At 43.8% G+C, this 20,010-nt stretch overlaps 1 protein-coding gene across 2 annotated transcripts in view; it reads left to right on the top strand.

Annotated features, from left to right (window-relative positions):
* LOC147021541 (voltage-dependent calcium channel gamma-2 subunit-like) overlaps positions 1 to 12,387 on the top strand; it is a 165,890-nt gene extending 153,503 nt beyond the window's left edge. For both annotated transcript variants that reach the window (XM_085891579.1, XM_085891578.1), the window contains one exon: positions 10,190 to 12,387. In XM_085891579.1, coding sequence (XP_085747705.1) covers positions 10,190 to 10,725 — 536 coding nt within the window. In that variant the 3' untranslated portion in view covers positions 10,726 to 12,387. The remainder of the gene's footprint in view (positions 1 to 10,189) is intronic.
* The last annotated feature ends 7,623 nt before the right edge of the window (positions 12,388 to 20,010 follow it).

Consider the following 20,010-nt stretch of genomic DNA (forward strand, 5'->3'; position numbering starts at 1 on the left):
GATTGTAAGTAAATTTCAACTTCTAATGCATGACGAAACACTTGTTTATGGCTAATATTAAAGAGAATGATGGCATAAGAAGAACTTAGCCTGGAATCCTCGTGCATAACACCGCCCACACAACACACGTGGTGTCCTTTGACCAATCAGGAGCAGTGCAGTGACAGTATAGTTTCCTTCAGCTCGATTGGTCTTGTCCTGCACGTGATGTTTTCGGGGGGTTTTTTTTCGTTCTTGTTGAATCTGAGGAGATTATTTTTTCGTTCTTGTTGTAAGTAAATTTCAACTACCAATGCATGATGAAACACTTGTTTATGGCTAATATTAAAGAGAATGATGGCATAAGAAGAACTTAGCTTTCTGCGTTCGGCGCGAAATGCCATGGTGGACGGAAATGACGCCTTTCGTTCGTTCGTTCGTACACGAGGGGAGCGTTTCTTCGTTTTTTTTCCGTCAAGCAATAAATTAAATGGTTTTCACATATATAACACATTAGTTTCACAAATTTCCATTGAAATACTCGGGTATTTTCGTCAATAGTCACCATTTCCGTCAAGGTTACGCACTGCATCTACCGGACGGCCGTCATTGGCTGTCTTGAGGCACGTGGGGGGGGGGGGACACCGGACCCACCGGAGACGTGGTAGATGACGCCGGGGACATTTCAAACTTGGTGCAATTGTATACAGCACACGCGCTGTGATAAAGCTTTGTTGAAAATGTGACAACAAAAGCTCAAATGAGAATTAAAATTTCAGGTCAATTAGATGAAAAATTATGATTTTATGTGACCCTGACATTTGAACATTTTGACCTTTTGACCAAATTATTACTTTCTCTTCATTATATGGTCATAAAGCTTCGTTGAAAATTTAATAACAAAAGCTCAAATGGTAATAAGAATTTCAGGTCAATTGGATGATTTTATGCAACGCTTTGATTTTATGCAACCTTTGACTTTTTGGATAAATTATTAATTTTTCTTCTCCATGTTGTAATCATAAAGCTTTGTTGAAAATTTGATGACAAAAGCTCAAATAGTAAAAAAGTTATGGCCCGGAGAGACACACAGACAGACAGAAAGACAGAAAGATGCACACACACACACACACACACAGAAGTGATTGCAAAAGCACATTTTCTACTGCGCTGGTGGACAGGCTAACAATAATAATAATAATAATAATAATAATAATAATAAAACCACGAACAGTAACGAGGTACAGTAACCACTAACAGTAACGAGGCTGTGTCTTTAATTAGGTACAACATGGGAATGTCAAAAGGGGAAAATAAATAGAAAGAATGAAGAGCAGCGAGATAGCAGGAAAACACATATATATATATATATATATATATATATATATATATATATATATATATATATATATATATATATATATATTAAAAATCAGGCTTCGGAGGTGGAAAATCTAAAGATGGGTAACACTGTCTTTGTTATCAACAAAAAATAGGAATTATGGCCTGATAACTTCTCTCATGATGCTTTTACCCCCTCCCCCCCCAGATCCAAATCCCATATACTGTAGTGTTGATTTATCCATTCATGAAGTCATTAAATCAACATCAATGGCGCATCAAATCAATACGAAGAGATATACTAGAATCTATATGACACTCTCGTTGGCTTTATTGAAGGTCACAGCATGGTCTAACCAACTTGTAATCTTATCATCCTCATTTAAAAATATACCAACCATGACGTAGAATTATATCATAAAAAAAGCTTTTGATAGGAGTTTTGCATAAAGTTATTTGGCTTTCAATGCAAAAATATAACATTAGTCAAAACTTAATCAATGTAATAAGATCACTTTATGAACATGCAAAAAGTGAAGTGTTTATTGGCAATACCTTTCGTGATGTATGGATGGTTTCAGGTAAAAGTGAGAATACGTCAAGGGTGTGTTCTCTCACCAGATCTTTTTTTGTTTTTTTAAACATATTCTTGGAACAAATAATGAGTGAGGATCTAGAAAACTTTGATGGTGGTATAAGGATCAACTTAAAATTAAAATAAAGTATAACCAACTTAAAATTTGCCAATGACATTGAATTGCTTACAAGCTCTGAAAAAGAGTCGAGAGAGTTAACAATTAGGTTGGATAAAACTGTAACAGTATATGCAATGGAAATCAGTGTAGAGAAAAGCAAGGTGATAAAAACCAGGAAACAAGACTAAATTTCAAGCTCCTATCAACATTGGAGGTTTAGACCTCGAACATATTCAGTCTATCAAATATACCTCCTATAGCTAGTATTATTACACAAAAAGGGAAACCGCACAAAAAAAAAACAAGAATAGCAATTTCAACACCACATTGGTAAAGCTTGCATGAGTTTGGAAGAATAATAAAATCACACTTAAGATTAAGATCAGGCGTTTGAGAGCAATTATTTTTGCAATATTTTTATATGGATGTGAAACATTGACATTGAATGTTAATACCGACCGAGAAGAACGTCGACGCTTTTGAAATGAAATGTTACAAGAGGAATTTTGAAATGTTATGAGGAAAATTTTTACCAATTCCATAGAGCGAATATTTCAATTAAGCATGAAAAAGCTCAAATAGTTGGCAATAGTGAGACCCTTATATTGATTGTTAAATAGAGAAAATTAAAATGGCTCGGCCATGAAACTCGCCACAGAGAAAATGTAACGTTAGCTAATAATATAATGCATGGAAGAGTACAAAGGAAAAAAGGAAGAGGTAGGCCAAGAAAGTCTTGGGTGAGAAATATTGTTACGTTTGAGGGGGGGGTATGCATTCAAAGGGTAATTAGGATGTTTAATTAGGTATGCCATGCTGTTAGAGTTTACCAGGATCTTGATGTAATAAGTAGCAATTCAGTGGTGATAAGTTGTCTAGTAAATGTCCATTTCTTCAAGGGGGAAATGATAATTGTCACGTAATTAGATAGGGACACGGGTTAGGGTAAGTGTGTCTGCGTAAACCCCTTTTAGTAGTCCCTGGAGGCTTGCAGTGACGTCACAGGACAGTGCTGCGGATGGCTCCGCCCCGTGATCACGATTGGCGGAAGGCGACGGCGCAGGGCCAATAAAACGGCTCGATTGGAAGTGACGAGGACGGGAGGATAAAAAGGTTCTGTTCAGGGAAAAGGGAGAGGAAGAAGATCGGGACAGAAAAACTGTTCTGGTGGAGGTTGTTGTGCTGGGAGCGTGCTGTGTTGTTGCGCCGATTCAATCCTGGTTTTCATCGTGTCTCGAGGCCCTGCTGTGCTTCGTGCCTCAGCTCGGTTGGCTCTGGGGTTCTGCTGGCTCTGAGTACGGGGTCGAACGGCGGGCGGACCTGCCTCCCTCTCCTGTTCGCAACTTGGCGCCAGAACTGGCTCCCTGGCGGCTGTGAGCAGACTTGGGCCGACACCAGGAGGTCGACAGCACCACGAGATGAAAACTGAGATGTGTCTCCTGCTCCTGACGAGCGCAACGCCAGCTCGTCCGACGCCAATCCAGGGACTGTTGCGTTTACACCACGGGCCAGCCTGACCACCAGGACCAGCTACGTTTTGTGTGTGTGTGTGTACCTGGCACCTTAGAGGGTTTGAGATTTGTATATTCATTGGAATTGTCTGTGTTTTCCCCACGCCCAAACCCACACCACCATCCCGTCGAATCGCCCCGGATCCCTCTTCTTGCCGAGTCTTGTTATTTCTGGTTAGAGAAATAAACGTTATCAACTCAGTGAAAAGCGACTCGTGCCACCTTCCTCGTCCCGTTTGCGGTAGAGCGATTGAAACCGCCATCTTTGGGTTGTAAATAAATAAACCGCCTCCATTGTTTCGGCTCATTCTACGTTGGCGGGACTGTTCAAGTCCCGTGAACGTCACATTGGTGTCAGGGTGTTGGATGTTCGAACCCCTCTAAATTATATTCGGTATCGGGAGAATATACCAGAACTGAAATCTCGCCACGGATTGGAATATAAAATTACTACAGAAAAGCGCGGGAAAATTTTGGCGGGATTTTTCAAATTAAATTTAATTGGCGGCAAACGGGACTTCTGCACCATGGTGGATGTGCAGATGTTTGAGGAGGAAGGCCACATGTCTGGCAGCGAGTCGGGGGAAGAAGGGAGAGACGGGGGTAGGGTTGGAACCTCCCCCATTCCGAGCATGGACCGTGCTTCATCGCCCGTAACGGAGCCGGCAGCGCCGGAAACCGGCACGGTGACGATCTGGACAATGTTGGAACGTTTAATGAGTGCAATTACAGCACAGGGGGCAAAAATGACGGCACAGGGGGCACAAATGGCAGAAATGACAGATCAATTGGGCATAATGGGGCAACAGTTGGGTGCACGGATTGATTTAATGAGGGATGAATTGGGGGAAAAGATGGAGAAAATGAAAACTGAGATGCAGGAGTGTGTGGATGTTCAATTGGGGAAAATACAAAGTAAATTCGAGGATAGATTGGAGGAAACAAAGGTAGAAATTACATTGGAGGCGGAAAATATGCGGAAGAAATTGGTAGATAAAATTGATGCAACGAACATTCGGGTTGATAAAGTGGATGAAAGCCTGGAACGTCATCGTGCCTGTGTGGATGCTCGTATGCAGCTGCAAGTAGAAGAGTGGGGAGAGCTGAGGAAGCAAGGGATGAATTTGGCCGAGGAGGTAAAAGGATTGGAGGCTCGTTTGGACGAACAAGATAAAATTATGAGCCAAGATGAAGTCTTGGATAAAGGCCTGGTAGAGCCGTCTTTTGTAAGTAGAGTGTCCGGGTCGGTTGAGGAGCAGCTACAAACTCGCGACGGAGCCTTGGAGGAGGTTGTGCGGGCCCAGAAGATCCTGCGGGAAGAGGTGAATCGGTCCATTCAACGTTTGGAACAGGAGGCAAAATTGACCCATGAGACCCTCACCACAAAACATCTTTGGCCACAGTGGGCTCCGAAATTGGATACGCAGCCACAAGGGTGTTTGATCCCTGGGCTGGATTCGGACAAAGGAGAAACTGGGAAGCGGGCCACCGGGAAAGTGATCCCCCTGGTAAATTTTGACGGGTCAGGGAGCGTTGAAGCTTTTCTGACGCAATTTGAGTGCATTTCCCGACTAAACTGGTGGAATGAGCGGGAACGTACAGGGAATTTGGTGGCAACGTTGCGGGGACCAGCCGCAGATGTGTTAAACGTGATCGCGGAGGGATGTTGACCAGCTCCAACATTTGCGAGGCGTTGAGCCGTCGGTTTGGGTTTGCAGCAAACTGTGATCTGGTGCGGGCCCAGCTCCAGCACCGTAGATTAAAGCCGGGTGAGACAGTGCAGAGGCTGGCACAGGACATTTACCAATCAGTCAGGATCGCGTATCGGGACCTTACAGTGGAGGCATGGGACAGACTGGCACTAGAGAAATTTTTAGCTGCTCTTCCTGACCCTGAGGTCCGAGTGCTAGTGGAGCTACAGGATCCACCCACCGTGCACCGAGCGGCTGAGTGCACGGCCAGGCTGGCCTCGTAGAGTCGGCCGGGTCGGGTGCCCGAGAGGCCATCGGTGACGATCCGACAGGCGGAGATTCAGGATCAGGGAGGGGGGTTTGGAGAAATTGGTATTACCCAAATGTTTCAGGAAATTTGCCAGAAACTGTCAAGTTTGATAAAGGGTAATTCGGTAGTTGGTGCGCCAAAGCTGCAGGGTCCAGCCCAGCCAATAGAGCAATTTGATTATGGCCGAGGGGGTCCGGAACCGGAAGAGACATTTCACCGATACTCACGGGGGCCTTTTATGGGGAGTTGTTTCCGGTGCGGGCGAAGAGGACACGTGCAACGATATCGCCGGGACCCGGCGATGGAGGGACCCTCCAATAGGCTTTTAGACTCGGAGAGGATGAATCCTCCTGCTGAACCACCAGGTCTATCCGAGATGCCCTTTCATAGGTCGGGTCCGGAGATCACTGTCGAGGGTCGGGAAAACTAGATTGGGCTGAGCATATAGGGCCATGCTCGGCTGCTGAGATAGTGTGGAAGTGCCTCCTTTGGTAAAAAAAAAAAAAAATGAATGATTGTTTAGGCGAGGATAAGGCCATAAGGGGATAGTACATTAAGCAGAATAGGTAAGTTAGCTACGGCTCACTGCCCATTGCCCCTCCTACTTTATTTCGTTAGGTTAATTAGGTGTGAGTCAGTAAGTGTTAAGGCTGGTACGGTAGCGCCTGTGATATACCTTGCAGGAGCTGCCGTACCAGAGGAGGGGGCAGTGTTACGTTTGAGGGGGGGGTATGCATTCAAAGGGTAATTGGGATGTTTAATTAGGTATGCCATGCTGTTCGAGTTTACCAGGATCTTGATGTAATAAGTAGCAATTCAGTGGTGATAAGTTGTCGAGTAAATGTCCATTTCTTCAAGGGAGAAATGATAATTGTCACGTAATTAGATAGGGACACGGGATAGGGTAAGTGTGTCTGCGTAAACCCCTTTAGTAGTCCCTGGAGGCTTGCCGTGACGTCACAGGACAGTGCTGCGGATGGCTCCGCCCTGTGATCACGATTGGCGGAAGGCAACGGCGCAGGGCCAATAAAACGGCTCGATTGGAAGTGACGAGGACGGAAGGATAAAAAGGTTCTGTTCGGGGAAAAGGGAGAGGAAGAAGATCGGGACAGAAAAACTGTTCTGGTGGAGGTTGTTGTGCTGGGAGCGTGCTGTGTTGCGCTGATTCGATCCTGGTTTTCATCGTGTCTCGAGGCCCTGCTGTGCTTCGTGCCTCAGCTCGGTTGGCTCTGGGGTTCTGCTGGCTCTGAGTACGGGGTCGAACGGCGGGCGGACCTGCCTCCCTCTCCTGTTTGCAACTTGGCGCCAGAACTGGCTCCCTGGCGGCTGTGAGCGGACTTGGGCCGACACCAGGAGGTCGACAGCACCACGGTGTCTCCTGCCCCTGACGAGCGCAACGCCAGCTCGTCCGACGCCAATCCAGGGACTGTTGCGTTTACACCACGGGCCAGCCTGACCACCAGGACCAGCTACGTTTTGTGTGTGTGTGTTCCTGGCGCCTTAGAGGGTTTGAGATTTGTATATTCATTGGAATTGTCTGTGTTTTCCCCACGCCCGAACCCACACCACCATCCCGTCGAATCGCCCCGGATCCCTCTTCTTGCCGAGTCTTGTTATTTCTGGTTAGAGAAATAAACGTTATCAACTCAGTGAAAAGCGACTCGTGCCACCTTTCTCGTCCCGTTTGCGGTAGAGCGATTGAAACCGCCATCTTTGGGTTATAAATAAATAAACCGCCTCCATCATTCTACGTTGGCGGGACTGTTCAAGTCCCGTGGACGTCACAATATTAATGAATGGACAGAACTAAGTTCAATGAATGCCATGAGAACCACAGAAAATAGACGAGATTGGTGTTACAAGTCATCAATCATGCTCCAATGGCCTATTCGGGCTATGGATTGATGGATGGGTGGATTTGTCCATGTCTCCTAATGTTTTGTCATCCATGCAATTCAAGTGCACCAATATCTGTGAAAGAACACCAACTCCACCATGTGCAATTGACATTGATGGGGAAAAATAAAAACAACAATAATATCAAGTAAAAAAAATACGTAAAATGTCATTGCCCCTGTTGTTTCAGTAATTTTGCTGTATGGAGTTAAAGGGCTAACCCATATTTATGTACAACTAAAATGGCCGCCAGTCTACCAGTCGGCTATCTTTGATCAGATCGCAAAATAAAGTGAGGGGCAAGTGTTCGCCACCATGTACAGTGCCTGTGCCAAGTTTGAACAAAATCAGACCATGCATGTCTGAGAAATGGTTGGGGACATATTTAAGTAACAAAATGGCCACCAGTCGACCATCTTGGATCTGATCTCGAAAAAGAAATGGCATGCGTATGTAAGCCATCATTCGTTATCTGTGTGCCAAGTTTGAATAACATCGGTAAATACTTATCCGATAAATGGTTGAGGACGTGTTCAACATCAGTTTTTTTTTTTACAAGTAAAATGGCCACCAGTTGGCCATCTTGGATCTGATCTCAAAAACAAATGACACCCATATTTAAGCCATCCCTCATCACCTGCCTGCCAAGTTTGAACAAGATTGATAAAAGCATGTCCGAGAAATGGTTGAGGACGTGTTTGAAACGGGGTTTTTATTTCCAACTAAAATGGCCACCACTCGGCCATATTGGATCTTCTTCGTCTTTCGGCTGCTCCCGTGAGGGGTCGCCACAGCGGATCATCCGTATAGTGATTTGGCACACGTTTTACACCGGATGCCCTTCCTGACGCAACCCTGGTCGCCTCTTACGACACAGGGATATGGTACACCTATTTTAACCGGGGTATACACCGGCCCAGTATACTGGTACTCATTTCGCCGACCTCGGAAGGATGACAGGCTGAGTCAACCCCCTGGTGTATCAATTCAGTGGCCCAACGGGGCTTGAACTCAGGTCCTTTTGGATCCCAAGCCGCTGCCCCAACCACTGCGCCAACACCAGGCTTACTCGGCCATGGATTGGCCGCACTGGCCTTACTTACTCGGTGGACTCGGCCATGTTGGATCTGATGTTTAAAAAAAATGACGCGCATTTGTAAGCCTATCATTCATGATCTGTGTGCCAAGTTTAAACAACATCGGTAAATGCATGTTCAGAAGTGTTTGAGGAAGTGTTCAACATCAGATTTTTTACAATTAAAATGGCCGCCAGTCGCCCATCTTGGATATGATCTCGAAAAAAAATGACGTGCATACGTACACAATCGCATGTTGTCTTTGTACCAAGCGTGAATAAAATCGGTCCATACACGCACGCACGGACACGAAAATCGAGACCAAATCCAAAAGCCCCAGTTTTGGACCCAGTCCAAAACATGTGTATGGTAGAAAAAAAAAACATCGTTGTTGTTTCCATGCCTCAAACACACAAAAGGGTATAAATTCCTTTTAAGATTTAGTACACCTATAAGGTATAACCAACTACCCAAGTATGATCAGGTACAACTAAATAAGGGGTGAGCAAGGAAGATCAATGATCGAGTTCGATTCGTCCTTGTATCCTGGGCGTTATAATTTCTTTCAGTAATACGAGTTCCCTTACAATGAACTTCAACACAGGAGGAGGCCGACCGGTTCCATGTACTGACCTCTCAGACTCTGAGCGGACACTCTAACCATTATAATACCGAGTTTGATTAGTTAGTAGCAGTTTACCCAAATTATTACCTTTTCTGACATCACATTGCTTTATAGGTACAGGTAACACAATATAATGTAGGAATGTCGCCACAAATCGAGGTCTTGTACACTATATCCTACCAACAGCCCATTCAGGTCATGGGGCAACATCACCACAAATTCAAAGACAATAGGCAACATCAACACTGACGATCACTCTGCTACACCTTCGATGATCACCTTGAGAGAAGAAGACCTTGCAACAGATTGTTTGATTGAACAGACACAGCTCTTTCGTCACATCAAACTTTCATAGTGTGATGATTAAAGGATTTGGGGAGTCATTGGAATGTCAGACTTGCATCTTCACAGTTTTTCGAAACTTGTATTCCATGGAATAGCACAGAAGAGCAGCTGCACACCTGCCCTTCAGCAGTGTGACCATTTCATAGCACATTGCATGGTGCAAAGGATGGGTAGCCTGGGGCCTTAGAATGTGCAGTCAGGGTTGTGCAGTAATGAGTCCAGTTAAGCATTGTTAAAGTGTGGTCACATGGTCTGTGGGATGTTTTGGAATGCCAATTACAGGTTGAACAACAACGAGCACAAGCTCTGAAAGAACGAGGCGGAACACCATACAAGGAATGGTACAGTTGCACCTTCAGCTTATCAATAACTGGTATAGCAGATGTCAGAGTACGGGCCCAAGCTTTAATGAGAGCACGGGGAGAAATAATACAAAATTATACAAGTTGGCTCTGCCTTGGCCTTTTGACTCCAGATATTACAAAATGGCTGCTTCAAGACCTGCAAAGAGGCTCCTTGGCAAGCCTAGTTGTACAGTGTCAATTAAATTGTATGTGCCATGACTTTTGCTGGGATGATGTGTATGGTAGAAATGAAAATTATGACGTCATTATTCAAAATATCACAAATGAATAACATCAAATGTGGGTTGTGGCAATCCTCGTTAATAATACACCTGGAGCATCAGTTCTCACTACTTTTTCTTTCTGCTCATTGCAGGCCTCTCAAACATCATCGGCATCATAGTTTACATCTCCAGCAATTCAGGTGATCCGAACCTGAGCGATCCTACGAATAAGCAGTATTCATATGGCTGGTCCTTCTACTTTGCCGCATTGTCCTTCTTCATCGCAGAGTCCCTTGGTGCGTGGTTGGTGCATGTTTTCATGGGTACACAGCCACACAGTCGTGCTGTTGGAGTACCTGGGCCCATACTCACAGATGGAGACCCCTTTGCCAAAAAGGGTGTGGATTCCGGTGGACCCATGGGCGTTCGGTTGCCCAGCTACCGCTGGCGCTCCCACGATTCCTCTCCTGTTGCCTTTAAGCCCCTTAATGCTCAGACTTCAACTGACACACTCGCCATGTACCCATTGGCTCAGGACTCACCTCCGGATTTTAATCTGTTTGCAACACCAGGTGGGCTGGGATCCTCACCACAAGAGATATTCGCCCTGCAGAACTGTGCACGGAATGAGCTGGACGAGACACTTTTTGGCCTGACAAGCCTCAACCGACGCACAACGCCAGTATGAATATATGTATAAATATATATATATATATATATATATATATATATATATATATATATATATATATATATATATATATATATATATATATATATATATATATATATATATACACACTGTCAGAATAAAGTGTACTAGGGATAGCGAAGAGTACAAAGAGGAGGAAGCACCTTATGCACTTGACCTGTGATGTCCGGAGAGGAACAACTTATGAACAAGTATGCAATGGACAGCAAAGCAATAGTCTTTGTAACCTCGGCTTGTGGCTATGGGTTCGGCTCCAGCGAAGAAAGATATGTGGCTTCCTACTTGTCTGTCTTTTGATAAAGCCACTTGTAGTTCCTGTCTCCACCTCATCCACACGATGTGCTTCCTTTTGTATCTAGTACTTACTGTTGTACGTGACGTCCCTACGTAACCTTTTACTTTTGTGAGTATCTGTGGGTACACCGCATTGCCCTAATTATTGTATCTTAGGATCAGCCCGGCAGGGATTATTCTCATCCAAATATAAAATGTCAGGCTTGAAATTCTGCCACCATTGCGTATACTATTAGGTGGTCATTCCCTTGTGTGTAGCCATTTTAAAAACTTTCACAATGTACTCCACATGCATTATACTCTGTGTGCTGCGTGTTAAAAGTCCACCGCCTAACCAGCAATACTTGGTAATAGTCTGTTGAATCGGACCAAGGGCTGGGTGAGAAACGTTCCAATAGCCATGGGAATCTCTTGGGATGTGTTCTTACAGCTGGATTTGTAGCAAAAGCCAAACTGGATATATATATATATATATATATATATATATATATATATATATATATATATATATATATATATATATATATATATAGTTGAGCAGCATGTTATAGTTACAAGAGCCTGGATAACTGAAAATTTTTGGACATTTTTATTGATGGTGACTGTGCATTTGGGCCTGGTTTCAAAGTAGGTGGAATATTTGAAAAAAAAATTGGTAGATGCTGCTTTTAACACAGGTTACATGACGCTAGGTTTCCATGTGCAAGTGATGCCAAGAGCTTCCTGCGAGTCAAAATGGGCTCAAGATGTGCAATTACTGACTAACAGTCGCGTCGTGCTCGAAGGAGTGAAGTGCGACCTTGAAGGTCTTTGAAATTACGAATGGTCTTGATTTTGACTTGATTCTGACCATTATAAATTACATCACAGTGGAATAACATTACATATGTTACCCAACTTGTGCAGAAGTTGAGGACATTTCTTGAGTAGCTTTGCCAAATGGTGACTCTTTTAAAGGGCTGAAACAAGCTCATGGACATTTAGAGGTGAGCATGGTTCTCTCTCGATGTGCCGAAAGTCCCCTATTTCTGTACCTACAAGTGTGGGTAAATGAAGCGACCGAGGCTCCCACCTCGTCTGTTGTGCATCCAATCCAGTACGTGCATATCTCAAGCTCGTAGATGATAGCGACCATCAATGGCGACTCTTGGAAGTGGAACATGAAGCTGATGGAAGCTTCTGATGCACACGTTCGTCAATTTGTACGTGCCTCGTGGTCGGGGTGCATCACAAGAAACGTCAGGTGAATCTGCCTCTTAAATTGAAAAGGAACAAACATTTCATGATTGCGTGTACAATTGCCTGGAAAGAATTTATTACAGGTCAATAAATACAAGAGCTTGTCGTGGGCTTCTTGATTTGTCACTAGCCTTAAGGAATCATCCAATAGCCATCTGTTTGGGTTATGTGCTGTCCATTACGTGACAAAATCGGTTTCAATGTGATCTTTGACCATTAGCCTCAAGCGGTACATATCGTCAAAAGTGTGATTACAAAGAAAAACTCAATACAAAGGTCACTTTTCTTTTTGTAGCTTGACTGGTATCAAAGCTTGAATAAATAAATTATAGTCATCATTGAACTTAAAAGGTCACCTCTATTTTACAGTAATTTTGCCCATGTACAAAACGGTTAGCTCAGGGTCTCATGACAATGGTCTCATTATCAAGTAGAAATGTAACAAGCTCATTTAGTTCACGTATTGCCTGAAAAATGGTATTATAATATAGCGAAAGCCCTCCGGAACTCCTCTTTTCAAATCCATCCTCCGATTCCTTCGAAGCAATATCAAATTCTATCCACAGTGAAATCCAGAAATGGGTCAGGCAGTCTATGTTATTGCACATGACACCTGTGGTTACCTGCATTTGTCAAAATCACCTGTATTCAGCGATGATTCGATGTGTTGGCTTGTATTATTTTGATTGGCATGTCATGCCTTGCGAAGTTCCCTTAGTGTAGGGCAGTTCATTTCCTGTGGAGTTCAGTAAGCGCTTTACACCGAAGCCCCCTCCTGTCGTTTGCCATCTGAGTCTGCTCAGCAATCTACTCAAGCTCCCTTCCTAAGCCGGATTTGTAAAAGTAATGGAGCGACATTTGTTTTCCAAAACGTCCCAGCGCCTTCACAACTATCTCTCGGGGTGGGGTGGGAAGAGAGAGGGGAAGAGCTGGAGTGGGAGTCTGTGGGGATGGGTGGGATGGGAGGAGGAGGGAGGCATGGGGTGAGAGTCTGGAGGGAGGGGGTGGAGTGGGATGAGGAAGGGAGAGGAGTGGGAGGGGGAAGGGATGGGAGGGGGTATTTTTGTTTGTCTCTTATAAACCACAGCATCAATGTATATGTACATGTACGACATACTGCTCGAAATAGTGTCACTGTACCGAGTATGGACATGTTGAATCAGCACTACCCTGACTGCACGGAGGTTCCAACTGCGTTGAAATGGATGAAGCCAAGGAGATCTCCCAGAAATGAACAATAAAATCTGGGAGACTGCACACACACTTTTTATAACACCACCATACTATATTTTTATGTTGCAAGTACGGGATAAGGGTCAAACCCTGAGTCACTCAGAACGACCTCCGAGATGTAACAAGGGAAGTGAATAAGAGTTCACCACAATGAGTGATCTAGTGTCAATGTGGAGCATACCAGGTGGGCCAGGCAGATTATCTCACTCTGTAGGTCATTAGTAAGCCTGCTGGGTTTTTATTGGCAATCCAAGAGCGATATGGCGATTCTCCTGAAGCCAACTTTACTTCATGAAACCTGGAATCCAAATCCTTAATACCGCTGCTGTCAGCTGGATTTTAACGCAATGCCTCGAGCATACTGGTCTCGTACCCCCACTAATAAAACACGCACCCCAAAAAATAAAACATCAACAAGAAAGCATCTGACGGCAAAGCCCGTCTGCGTCCACTTTGTACTCGAATTAAACTTGACGAAAACAAGAATTTTTAAAAAATGGACATTTTACTAATTTGTCAGGTCAGGTCAGGTAAGGGAGCATGCACCAGAGCAGCGCTTCGCTGTGCCCACTTTCCACCGGTACTCCAGAGGCCTCCGTCTGGCCATCCCCCAGGCAGATGCCAGGCCCATCCCCATCTCTTCGAGATGCCGATCAACCTGCTGCAACCACGAGGCACGTGGTCGGCCCATTGGCCTCCTCCACTCACGAGACTCCCTCGCTGAGAGAATCTGGTGAGCAGGATCAGCGTCAGGAAAACGAGCCACATGTCCATGCAGCCGCAACTGACGCTCACGGATTATGCAGGTAACAAATCTCATTTGAGTCTCTCTCAGCAACTGTTCGTTGGACACAAAGCCCGACCAGTGATAGCCAAGGATTCTCTGAAGAAACCTGGTACCAAAGGAATTAAGTCTCCATCTCAGATCCTTGGTCAGAGTCCAAGTCTCACATCAGTAGAGCAAGACTGAAAGCACCAAGGACCTGAAAACTCAGACTTTCATCCTCCTGCACAGGTACTGACAGCACCACTGTTCTCCACAATCCACAATCTCATAATAAAGGTTTGTTGAATATTTGATGACAAAAGCTCAATTGGTAAAAATGTTACGGCCAGGACATACACACTGAATCTCAATGGTAAACAAAGGTTTTGATTAAAACATTTATGGCTGGTCCACAATCCTTTATTCCCTATTGGGATCCTTCATTCTCTATTTACAATCCTTTATTTCCCATTGGGAGTACATTGAGGTGTGTCAAGCTTCAAATTTTTCCGATCAGTGGTTTTACAGATATGTTTTAATATTTTTGCGTTTAATCCAAGATGGCTGCCATACCATGTTACCTATGACGTCATAACTATCATTAAAATATTCTCCATGGGGATCACTCCTACCCTGAAAATTTTGTGTCAATCGGACAAGTGGTTGCTGAGAAAAAAAATGTTTAAAAAAATAATAAAGCCAAAAAAAAAAAAAAGGGCCAAAAAATGGTCGAAGAATAACAATAAAAAAAGAATGATGAAAATTATTTTAACAAAATTATTAATTTTTCGTCTCCATATTCTGATAATAAAGCTTTGTTGAAAATTTGATGACAAAAACTCAAATGGTAAAAATAAAAATAAAAAAGTTACGGCCCGGACAGACACAGTAGTGATTACAAAACCCCGTCTTCCGTGCACGGGGCACGGACAAGTGACAGTTTTTATGTTTACTCTGAAAAATAACTTTTTAAATGTTCAATCTACTACCTCATGGAAATAAAGGAAAAATAATGCATTTGGCTCCTCCTTTAAATAGGTCTCCCTCCTGGAAGCGATTGAAATTCATGATATTCAGGCTCGGCCGATGAAATCCAAATTGCAGTCCCTTTTTGATCCCAGGAATGGCCAGAAACTCTTGGGGCCATGATGCGTTGTATTTACAACTGCAATGTCTTTCTGTCCTCTACTGGTTTTTGTTCAAGGAAAGCACATTCTTCACTTGTTTTTTTTTTCTTTGTTGACGTTTTAAGCATGTGGATGTAGAATAAAATGGCAAACTTCACAGAAAATAAGATTAACCAAAATCTTCCATTCTGAATGTGGGTCAATCCAAGATGGAGTATCAACTGCAGCAACCAATAAAATGCAGAATGGAAAATTGCATGAGGTGAAGACAACAATGTGAATCAAAGTTATTTCCCACGTACAAAGTCTTTCCCTGACACACCTGAACTCCGATCCACCTACAAGGCCTTCATCTTCAGCTTGATGGAGTACTGCTCTCCCCTCTGGACTGGTACCTGCCTCACATCTTGCTCAGCTTGATGCCATGGAATCCAAGGCCTTCAAAATTATTGGAATCTCCTGCGATGAAGACGAGTCTATGGGCCTACCACTTTTCCAATGCAGACAGGTCCATGGTCTCTTTGTGTCTTAAACGAACTCCTCTGTGGTCTTGCACTATCTGCTCTTTCTGTGCTTTGTCCCCCACCACAGGTTTCTGCAGGGCACATGCAGTCCACTTCTGGTGAAACTCCTAAAAATCCAGAATCACTACTCACCTCTACTCATTCGTTCCTCTTTTTTTTCCCACCTGTGAACCCAACTTCCACATTCTCTTCAATTCCATTGTTCCCTCCAAGTCTTCAAGACAGTTGTTCACCACCATATCAGATCACCCCCCTCCCATTCAAAACTATGATCTTTCTACCCCCATCAACCTATCCCATCCCAAGGCTACCTCCTTCCAGATGTCCAGTTTTTTCTTCCTGAGAGTTTCCTTATGTGTCCATATTGTCCACCCCATGCATCCTCCCCTACCCCTCATTCATCCCCACACCCGTTGTTTGTCCAAGTCTCCCTCTATTTTGTGCCTCAACCCTGTTGTTAGTGTCTGTCTGTCTGTCTGTCTGTCTCTCTCTCTGTCTCTCTCTCTCTCTCTCTCTCTCTCTCTCTCTCTCTCTCTCTCTCTCTCTCTCTCTCTCTCTCTCTCTCTCTCTCTCTCTCTCTCTCTCTCTCTCTCTCTCTCTCTCTCTCTCTCTCTCTCTCTCGTTCTGTTGTGTCTTGATCCATTGAGTGTTCTCGCTCTCCACAAGCCTTGACCTTGAATACAAGAAAAAAAAAGTGGTCGCCATTCAGGGTTCTTGTGAAATTGAAAGTTTTGTGGAAGGTACCAAAAGACTGGGATATTTCAAATAGCACATAAAACAACAACTGGAAAACCGGACGGGTCGATATACAGTATATATTGTAATGCAAAAGTATTCATCCCTCCAATGTTTCACATTTTGCTTTCACCTAAGCTTATTTCATGATGCTTTCAAATCAAACTTAATATATCAAGTCTGCACAAACTACTCCAAAGTGACAAAGCTAAAAAAAAAATGCAGATAAAATGTGAATAAGTTTGATCAACAGAGGAAATCAGATGATTCTGTTGCCTAAGTATTCAACCCCTTTAGGCCGAGGTCACATTTGCCACGGCGGCCGTGGGGTCTCCAAAATCTACGGCCACTAGCAATTATAGGGCGGCCACAGTATTTCCACGGTCACACAATGTAGCAGTCACATATGTTTTTATATTTCGGGGAGCCGCACGGCATATTTATAAAATGTGGAGACCGAAAACGTGGGGGTGCCGTACGGTCTTTGATTTGATGTCACACGGTGACCTAAGGGCATTCCTGCGGCGGCCATAGAATTTAAGGCAGACGCAAGGTGCCCGCAAGGCGACCACAGGGGGGCCCTAAGCCGAATGTGCGGCCAGACGGACGGTAACGAATGGGTTAATTTTTTTTTTTTACCAGTTCTTTTGTTTCGGCTTGTCGAATTGCTACGGCGAAGGCAGAAATGAAAAAAAGTTATAACTCCGCGCGATAATTCCACGGCGACCTTACGACCTGTAAAATATAGCCAAATGGCATATGGCCATGCTGAGGCAACTGCAGAAACTCTGCGGCCGCCGCACGTTTCTGTCAATTCAGAGGGCATACGGCTGCCGTATCCTCGCCGTAGAGCAAATGTGACTTAGGCCTTACCTAATTCACCTGAAATCACTTCAGGAGCAAATCATTTCTTTGAAAGTTTACAAACTCAGCGTAATAGGATTCACCTGCATGTAATCAGTGGTTTCACTTAAAAATTAAATCTCCCACTTATATAAGTTTTAAGGTGCAACTTACTTGGTCAACCAACAAGGCAAACATGAAGACCAAGTAGCTTTCTAAAGAAGTCAGACATAAAGTGGTGGAGAAGCACCGTTCAGGAGAGGGTTATAAGAAGATTCCAAAGTTACTCATTCTCCCTTTGAGAATGGTAAAATCCATCATTAAGAAGTAGAAGACATTGCATATCACCCAGACTCTACCTAGATCAGGTTGCCCATCCAAACTCAACAGCCAGGCAAACAAGAAACTGGTTCGGGATGTCACTGTGAATCCAACAATGACGTTCAAAGATCTGCAAGGGTCTACATCAGATATAGGGGTCAGTGTCCATCAATCACCAATATCCCATTCCCTTCACAAAGTTGGCCTCTATGGACAGGTGGCAAGAAGGAGGCCATAACTGAAAAAGACGCATCTAAAAGCTCATATGGAGCTTGTGAAAAATCATCTTCATGATACTGCAGGCATGTGGAGAAAAGTTTTGTGGTCAGACGAGACAATAATTGAACTTCTTGGTCTAAATTCAAAGTGTTACGTCTGGTGCAAGCTGAACACTGCACATCACATCAACACCATCCCTACTGTCAAGCATGGTGGTGGCAGCATCATGGTATTATGCGGCTGCTATTCATCAGCAGGGACAATGGATGGTACAAAGTACAGGAGAATCCTTGATGTAAACCTGCGAGAGTCAGCCATGAATCTGAAACTGGATAGGATATTCACATTTCAGCAGGACAAGTGATCTGAAGCACAAAACTAAAGCCGCCCTGGAATGGCTGAATAAGAAGAAAAATAAATGTTCTTGAGTGGCCCAGTCAAAGTCCTGACTTGAACGCAAGTGAACATTTTTGGAATCGAGTTCTTCTGTACAAGAACCCATGGAGGTATTCTCCTTCCCACGATGGGTCCACTTTATACCACTGTTGGCTGGTCGAGTGATAGTCTGACCCTCCAGACTTTTATATATTGGGAAAGCTTAACAAAATGGTGTGTGCAAACAACCCCCATAAGACAGAAGAGCTGAAGCTAACATTTATTTATTTATGTCTCCTTTAAGGACCTGGTGGTGCCTTGTCAAGTCTCTGGTGCATGTTCTCCCTCCAACCCTTCCCTCACTTCAAATGGGACTCGAGCAGACTGCTCGTGAGAAGGCCAAATGTCTCAATTTTGTGTTTGCTTCCAAATCTTGTGTAACCAACCCCTCATTCCCTATACCTATGATACCCTCTTGTTCCCAACTGCCTCTGGATAGTCTTTCTTGTTTTTCTCACAATTATTTGTCGATTCTCATGTACCAATAATTAATTGGGTGCCTTTCCAGTAAAAACATAATCAGGCATTTGGACAGTGCACCGGCACACAATATTTTATGTAGCCTATGATTAAAGTGGCAAATTATTGCCATGATCCGGTGTTCGTAGTGTCTAAATTAAAGGATGAACATTGCATTTTGGTCTCTTACAGCCTTGAGCTGTTTTAGCTTGCCGAGTCTACAAGACCACTGAATGGTGAAATTTTAATGTGAAATGAAAAGTTGACCATTTGATGTACTTCTTGGCAGGTGAGCACCAAGAGTTTGTATAAAATGAATGACTCGCTAATCTACAAGGTTGATCTGAGCGAGTTGATGCAATGAAAGGCAAAAAACCTTGTTCTATATACGTTCAACCAATGTCGTTGGTGGAACTCAGGACCCGTCAGAGGGTGTTCAGCTTCACCTTGGAGATCCAAAGGGGTTCGTGTGTAGAAATGAAGCCTCATTATAATGCTCCTTTAATTTTCTGCTTTCAACGTGCCACACATTCTTGTGGTCCCATGTGACTTTCAGCAGCAACAAACGAGTCAAATCCATGCCTCGATGCAAGATTGGCACGGAGTATATATATCAAGGTGTCTGTCCAACCTCAATGTGGGAAGAAACAGCGCTTTTCCAGTCGTACCACCACATGCACCGCAGTGGGATGGCATGAGCAGGGCTCGTGGAATAAAAGGGAAAACGAGAGGATGATGATAATTATATAGCCACCAAGAGGGTGTGTCACTGTGATGATGTAGTGGGATGTCGTGACATCTCTTGCCACAAGCTGTGAGTCGCGTTTCTAACTTGATCACCTCTATTTATTACAGATTTATTTATGGATAAGCTTCGCCTGTCCCATTATTTAACCTTTCTCCCCTTTCTTGTCATGTTTCATTTATACCCTCTTCCTCTATTAGATTACCATTTACTTAATTTGCTGAAGACAATCCCTGTTGAAGAGCAACACTCCATGGACTGACTTAAGGAGCTTATGACAAAATGTTGTATTTCTTCATCAATTAATTAATTAATTTGGAA

Source organism: Eptatretus burgeri, chromosome 8 (genome assembly GCF_056783735.1).
Source record: "Eptatretus burgeri isolate ZD-2024b chromosome 8, Ebu_testis_v1, whole genome shotgun sequence".
In the NCBI taxonomy this organism is placed as follows: domain Eukaryota; kingdom Metazoa; phylum Chordata; class Myxini; order Myxiniformes; family Myxinidae; genus Eptatretus; species Eptatretus burgeri.